This window comes from Brachyhypopomus gauderio, chromosome 6 (assembly GCF_052324685.1).
Source record: "Brachyhypopomus gauderio isolate BG-103 chromosome 6, BGAUD_0.2, whole genome shotgun sequence".
Lineage (NCBI taxonomy): Eukaryota > Metazoa > Chordata > Actinopteri > Gymnotiformes > Hypopomidae > Brachyhypopomus > Brachyhypopomus gauderio.
The window spans coordinates 29,841,897-29,850,107 of record NC_135216.1 but is presented as its reverse complement, the minus strand read 5'-3'; the positions used below and the strand labels follow the sequence as shown (position 1 = coordinate 29,850,107).

Here is an 8,211-nt window from a genome sequence, read left to right as displayed (position 1 = left end):
CCAGATATGTGATGTAATTACTACATATTGGGATAGGTAGTGTTTTCAGATCATTATCACATTTATTTATATTTATTGGGAGAATTGCAGATTTTGACCAGTTAATTGAGTACTCTGATATTATTGAATAGGTTTCAATTGTTTGAATTGTTTTTGTTATTGAGATATGTGGTTTTTGTAGAAATAGTAGGATATCGCATATAGACTGATTTTATGTTCCATGTTAGGTGTTTGGATTCCTTTAATGTTTGTGTTTTGTCGTATTGCTGCTGCTAGTGGTTCTATGAAGATAGAGAATAGATAAGGAGAGAGTGAGCATCCTTGTCTGGTCCCCCGGTGTAATGTGAAAGGTTGTGATATTACCCCGTTGGTGTTGACTGTAGCCTTAGGTGCAGTGTATAAGATCTGTATCCAGTTAATGAATGATTCTCCAAATCCGATTTTATACAGTGTGGTAAATAAGAATTTCCAGTTTACTCTGTCAAAGGCTTTTTCTGCATCTAGGGTTATAATTGGTTATAATAGTTGGTATGTTTTGGTGTGAGGTGTAGTCTATTATGTTCACTAATCTGCGCATATTTGTGGATGAGTGTCGACCTTTGAGAAAACCCGTTTGATCAGGATGTATTAAATTATGAATTACTGTTTCTACTCTGTTGGCTAGTGCCTTGCTGATTATTTTTGTGTCTGTATTCATTAATGATAATGGTCTGTAGCTAGATGGTTGGGTAGGGTCTTTGTTTGGTTTAAGGTGAAGGGAGATGATTGCAGTATTCATGTTTGTTGGAAGTTTTGCATTTTGTTTGATTTCTGTTATTGTTCTGTAAAACAGTTGAGATAAGGATGACCAAAAGTGTTTATAAAACTCAGCAGGGAATCCATCAGGTCCTGGGGCTTTACTGTTAGGCATTTGTTTTAAAGCTTTGTAAAGCTCTTCTAGGGATAATGGTCTTTCGAGTGTTTGTTTTTGGTTTTCAGTTAATTTAGGTAATTTGATATGGTCCAGGAAATTATTAATTTCGTCTAAGTTGGTTTCATTGTCTGATGAGTATACTTTTTTGAAAAAATCTTTAAAGGTGTTGTTTATCTCATCAGGTGTCTGCACTATTTTCCCTGCTGAGTTTTTTATGGTTGGAATAAATGTTTTTTCTTTATTACGCTTAATGAGATTTGCTAAATATTTTCCAGATTTATTTGAGTATTCAATGTTTTCATGTCTTAATCTTTGTAGTAGGAATTTAGTTTTTTTATTTGTCAATTTGTTTAAATCGTATCTAAGTTTCCTAAGTTCTTTTTGCTTTTCTTCAGATGGGTTACTTATGGTAATTTTTTCTAATTCCTTAATTTTTTATTCTAACTTTACCTCATGTTCTGTTTCTTTCTTCTTTTTAAATGTAGCGTATGAGATTATTTTTCCTCTTAGAACTGCTTTACCTGTTTCCCATAAAAGTGATGCTGATATGTCTGGAGAGTAATTTATTTCTAAAAAGGATGTCCACTATTTTTTTATATAGTTATCAAATTCTTGATCATTGAGAAGTGACGTGTTAAAGCGCCATCTAAATGTCTGTTTGTGTTGTTGGTTTGAGTTCCATATTATTGAGACAGGAGCATGGTCACTTATTGTTATAGGGTGAATTTGTGTATGTACAATATTTAACAGAATTGAATTACTGATTAAAAAATAGTCAATGCGTGAGTATGATTTATGTACTGCTGAGTAAAATGTGAATTCTTTGGTGGTTGGATGATTTTGTCGCCAGCTATCACCAAGACCGAAATCTTGCATGTATTGTTTTATTATTTCAGTGGAATTCCAGTTGCGTGTGTTCTGAGTATAGGCTGACCGGTCTAGTGTTGGATCGATAACTGTATTAAAGTCACCTCCTATTATTATTGGAGAGTTAGTTATTGAGGTTACTTGTGTGAAGAAGTCATGAAAAAATGAGGGATTGTCGATGTTTGGTCCGTAGATGTTAGCAATGGTAAAAGTGTGGTTGTTAATGGTGATATTTATGATGATGTATCGCCCGTCTGGGTTTGTGATTGTAGCATTGTGTGTGAATGTAATTTTGTTATGAATTAAAATGGCTACACCTCTTTGCTTAGAGTTGTAATTGGCTGTAAATATGTGATTGTATTCTGCTGATTTCAATTTTTGTTGATCTGATTCTGTTAGGTGAGTTTCCTGTAGGAGGCATATATCTGCTTTTAATCTATTGAGATAGGAAAATATTTTAGTTTTTTTTCTTGGGAGCCGATTCCATGTATGTTCCATGTAACTAATTTTAATTGTAGCATGTTGAAGTGTTGTAAGGTGTCCAATGGTTTGTAATTAATTGTATAGTTATGTTCATGATTCTATTTAGGTGAATGTAATTTATTTTGGACAGACGGAGGATAGAGAAAAAGATAGGGGTGAGGATAAGGAGGGTAGTGCAGGGTCATTTTCCTCTTTTATACATGAAGGAAGGTGTAGTGTAGATGAGTGCGATGATATGATGGATAGTTATTAATATATATATAGCATATATATATATATATATATATATATATATATATATATATATATATATATATATATATATATATATATATTCAGATGTACATTCTTATGTATATTAATTATATATATTTTTGTATGTATACTTATTAAAATATTTGTAATTGTCTAGGTATGTAGATCAACCAATATGTAGGCAGGTAAATATATATATATATATATATATATATATATATATATATATATATATATATATATATATATATAGAATCAGGTTTAAGGGAGAGAAGAGAGCTTGTAATCAGCAGTCAGGAAGTCAGTTGTGATGTGTCTTCACTGATGAGCATCCATCTTGTATCAGTACAGTCAGGGAGTGATTTCTTGATCTCTGTATAGCTGGCCATCCACGTATAGTTTATTCACGGAGAGAACTGATCATTCCTATTCCCTAAATTTGTAAATTTAGGGATTCTCTTAAATTCATCTGAAATTTCTAAGAGGAAAAGTGTCTGTAAAAACAACCATATAAAATTTCTATTAATAATTTTTTTCAAGAGATTTGTATACGTTTGTGTTAACTGCAAGCTACCTGTCAGTTACTTTAGAGATTGCATTACTTTTGGGATTTGAGAGTAATTGTAATCAATTGATCTTTAAGGGATCTTGGTAATTGCTCTTTAACTTTGGCTTGTATCCCTATACAGGAAGATCAGTCAAGTCTTCAGATAACAGGAGATCTTTTCCAAAGGCTTGGTATTGAGGACAGACATAAAGACAAACTTACAAGGACAAACTTCCTTGAAATATCTCCATCTTCAGTGCACAATAAGGAACCCAGTAATGAGAAGCAACTGGTTCACACTTTTATGCAGCGGCTGTTGACAGTAGATTATAAATCCAGACACGTCACCATTAATGCTGAGCCCACAATTCCAAAGTCTGAACACACTGGAGGGGATGTCTATAACGCTCTGTTTACGAAGAGGACTGTGAATATAGAAAGAAAACAGGACCCCATTCACCCAATGGATGTTCAGATGGCAGTGTTCCTCTGTGCTGATCCTTTCCTTCAACAGACCATAGTGACTAAACTGTCCCAGTGTCAGTATGCTCTTCCACTGCTGGTTCCCAGTCCCTTCACTGGAGAGATCGAGTTTCCTCTGTGGACAATGCGCCAAATCAACAAGAGCTGGAAGAGAACTGACACATCAGGCCACGTCAGCAGCAAAGTCCAGCCCATGTGCACAGCTGAAACTGCAATGGTGGCGTTCTTCAGGCTGGGCTCTGTGTCCTCATCCAAGTCTCAGCTGATGAACAGTTTGATCAATGAAAGACACAACACATTCTTCCACAGACATTGTCCAGGCAGCAGCAGAACCCGTCTACTGATGGATGGAGTGGTGGAGATCGCCTGGTACCTCCCATCTGGGAAGAGCACTGATCATTTCCCTGACTGTGTAGCGTTCTGTAATCTACATGGTGATTCTAGCAACTATATGACCCAAAGAAACATTGTAACTGAAATGGCCTCCATGAATGTTGTATTTTTACCTAAACTTGATGAGAATGACAACAATATGGTATTTGTTCAGGAGCTTTGCAAATCTTCAACACCTCTCATTGTTCTTCTTACTGATGAAGAGGAGGATAATGAAGATGCTGTGTGTGAGATAGGAGAAGGAAAATTCAGGGTGGGACTGAGGGGTAGAAACCAGAGTGATGCGTCTGATGATCTCAGACGTGTGATTAAGTTTTGCCTCTCCAAATCATCCAAGACTTTCAGGCTTGAGAATATGGCAGAAATCTCAGAACTCAGTTTGGATGAGCTTAATCTGGACTGTCAGAGAGGAAAAGAAGCAGCACAAAATATGATGGCCTTCCTGGAAAGAAAAGATCCATCCACAGTGAAAGAAACATGTCTGCCGTATCAAGGACAACTGTGGCATGCCTGGTGCCAGAAGAACAAAGACTTACGACGACTTCAAAGTACCAACATAGAAATGGAGAAGAGCAGAATTCAACGTGAAATGAGAGAATTAAGAGAAAAACAGAGGGCACATGAATTTAATAAACCCATGCAAATATTTGTTCAAAATTTGGAATGTTTATCTTTTAATGAGAAAATGTATTTCCTCAAATGGACTGTAGTCTTGCTGGATGAGTTCACATCACACAAAATCTCTGACATTCATCAAGAGTACGACAAAAAATGGGCAGAAGTTTTGGCTCTGAAAAAAAAGCAAGAAGTTGAGATTCCCCAACAAAGAATCATGGGAGCAGTCTCACACTCTGGGGACCAGAAAAGGGACTTCCCTCTGAATCATGAGAAAACAGATAAACTCAAGACAGAAAAGTCAAACCTAGAAAACATCTCAAAAAAACTTAATGCCACCACATTTGGTTTAGAGCACATCTTCAGAGAGATGGGACAGATTTATGAAGCTTCAATCTCTGAGAATAGAGTGATGATGAGGAAAAAAATTCAAGATTTTTCACACTTGCCTAGACTTGCTGCTGAACTCATGAGATGTGGGCTTCCACTGGAGCTGATGGATGGAGATGCTGCTCATGTTCCTCTGGTCTGGGTTTCAGCAGTTCTAGATGAACTCATCAAGATCCTGGGAGACCAGAGAGTCTTTGTGCTGTCAGTGTTGGGGATCCAGAGCTCTGGTAAATCCACCATGCTCAATGCCATGTTTGGACTCCAGTTTGCAGTCAGTGCAGGCAGGTGCACCAGAGGAGCCTTCATGCAGCTGGTCAAAGTGTCAGAGGAGATGAAGGCAGAGCTGAAGATTGACTACATTCTAGTTGTTGACACTGAAGGTCTCAGAGCCCTAGAACTAACTGGAAAAGACACCATACATCATGACAATGAACTCGCCACATTTGTAGTTGGTCTTGGAAATATGACCTTGATCAACATCTTTGGAGAAAACCCTGCTGAGATGCAGGACATCCTTCAGATTGTAGTTCATGCATTCATGAGGATGAAGAAGGTCAGACTGAATCCCAGCTGTGTGTTTGTGCATCAGAACGTGTCTGATGTTGCAGCTAGAGAAAAGATCATGGAAGGGAGAAGACGTTTGCAGCAAACACTCGATGAAATGACCCAGTTATCGGCCAAAGAAGAAGTTTTTGATGCAGAGTGTTTCAGTGATGTCATAACATTCAATGTACAGACAGATGTGAAGTACTTTGCACAGTTGTGGGAGGGCAGTCCACCCATGGCTCCACCAAACCCATGCTACAGCGAAAATGTTCGGGAGCTAAAGAAAGACATTCTTTCTTGTGCATCACATAGTCGTGGTTTAACATTATCTCAGTTTCGAACACGGGTGAAAGACCTATGGAATGCATTGCTGAATGAGAACTTTGTGTTTAGTTTCAAGAATGCACAGGAGATATCGGTGTACAGGAAACTGGAGGAGCAGTATGAGAGTTGGACCTGGACTCTTAGGAGCGCCATGTTGAGCACTGAAGACAAAATGTTCAACAGAGTGGCGAGTGGCACATTGGAAACCATTGAAAAACTAGATCTAATAAAGGAAATGGCAGAGACCATGGAAAATATCCAGAAAGAATTTAAACTGTATTTTGAAGAAGATATTGACAAGGAAACATTGATTCAGTGGAAGTCCAAATTTGAGAAACAAATTCAACATCTCCATGATGACCTTATCAATGATTCAAAAAGAAAATTGGAAGACATCATCAATGAAACCAATATTCGTAAAAAATTTGATCTACAGGTAGCAGACAATGAGATGATTCTCTTTGAAAAGTGCAAAGAACTTGCTTTGAAGCTAAAAAAAAATGGAGACTGTAATGTTGATCCAGAAGCAGAATTTGAATTAATGTGGGGAAAGTGGGTTTCTGAATTAAATGGACAAACCCCCAAAATAAAATATCTGGACATTTCAAATGATGTGGTTAAAATTTTGGGAGAGATTCATGAAAGTACACTGGTCCATGAGAGAAAAAAATCTTCTGAATACAAAAACATTTGGAATGTTGGTGAGTACAATAAGTATGTCTTCATGAAACGGAGCAATTTCAGTTTTTGGGAAAGATCTATTAAACCAGATGATCAAAAATTAATTAGAGATCTCATATCGAAAGTGACTGAAGAAGGAAAAATGAAGGTGAACTCATTTCCATTCTCAGTGCAAGGATACAACCTGAGTTATATTCAAGATATTGCACGTGATATCAAAAAACAAGTGCAAACCCTGAGTCATAAATCTTTTGATTTGAAGAAGGAGTTTGTGGTTGATCTTTCACTTTACGTGTTTGAAGATGTAAGTCCTCTCATTGCAGAGCTTCATGGGAAATTCAATGACGCAAATGATCTTTTTTCATATGTGGACCAAAAACAGATTGAATACTTCAAAATTTTTCAGAACTACTGGCAGGGAGCAACTTCAACAGCTGTGCTGGGAGAACAAATCTGCCATAGACTAAAGCAACCGATCAAGCAGAGCGTCTACAATATGGTGGCAACATTTGTGTGTGGCCAAATGAGAGGGAAGCCTCCATTTAACGGGAATAGAGCTGATCTGGAAAAACACATCCTGAAGTCTCTGGCAGAGCAGAAGGGAAACAAGAATGAGAAGTTTCAAAACTACTTAAAATACATCTACTCCCCAAAGTCCCACTTTGAATATTTTATCGAAGAAAGTGTGCAAGAGTTCATGAGAAGAGAAAACCCTCAGGCAGTTGCTGCAATCAAACAGTACCTGGAGGAGAAAGAGAGAAATATCATAAGTGCAGCAAAAATGGCAACAGATTCACTGAGCTATGTGAACGAATGTGTAGATATGAAAACTTGGATGACACGTTTTGCCAACAACCTGGTGGATGAGTTGGGGAACACCAGTATTCACACTAGAGTTCACATTAGTACCGATGACTTTAAAGATATTACTGACTATGACCTTCTAGTGGAGGTTATTAAGAAAGAGCTCTCAGAGATTGTTGGGGAGCTAAAAAGAAATCTCAGTAAGCTTTCATCCTTCAGAATGGACACCTTCAGAGAAAGACCAGATGAGATTCTGATCAAGCACTTCTGCAGGTGCTGTTGGGAACAGTGTCCTTTCTGTGGGGCTGTCTGCACCAACAGTCAAAAAGACCATGCTGGAGATCACAACGCTGACTTCCACCGCTCACTGGGACTGAATGGAAGGCATTACAAGGATTCAACAGAATTCTCCATAGACTTTTGCACAACGCTAGTAGCAAGTGACAAACTGTTTAGTCCATGGAGTGACTGTGAGAGAACATTTCCTTACAAAGAGCACAGGAGGGCAGGAGGAATGTTTGCTAGGTGGGGCATCTCCACTGATTTCTCTGAGCTGGCCTACTGGAAGTGGTTCATTTGTGAGTTCCAAGAAAACCTTGAAAATCACCACAACAAAACGTTCTGTGGTAGAGGGAGAATTCCTGAGGAATGGGAATATTACAATCAGCTAGATGCTGTGGCAAGCTTAGACATACAATAAATGAGGAAACTGGTAAGATTCTGTGAACTATTGAATGTCTGATTCCACAACTCAAATACTTCTCAAACGATATCAAGTCTAGCCATATTTGTAATGCACATCATTACGTTGAATGAGTTAAAGAGAGCTAAATAAATAAATAATAATTAAAGAGAGCTAAATATATAAATAATAATTAAATTGTAACTTCATGCAAATGTCACTGTGGCT

The 8,211-nt window shown here is 37.5% G+C and overlaps 1 protein-coding gene across 1 annotated transcript; it reads left to right on the top strand.

Annotated features, from left to right (window-relative positions):
- The first annotated feature begins 1,973 nt into the window (after positions 1–1,973).
- On the top strand, positions 1,974–8,001 carry LOC143516388 (interferon-induced very large GTPase 1-like). The gene is made up of 3 exons (XM_077007939.1): positions 1,974–1,985; positions 3,208–4,722; positions 4,858–8,001. Exons 1-3 carry the CDS (start codon positions 1,974–1,976, stop codon positions 7,999–8,001), a joined length of 4,671 nt encoding a protein of 1,556 aa, XP_076864054.1.
- The last annotated feature ends 210 nt before the right edge of the window (positions 8,002–8,211 follow it).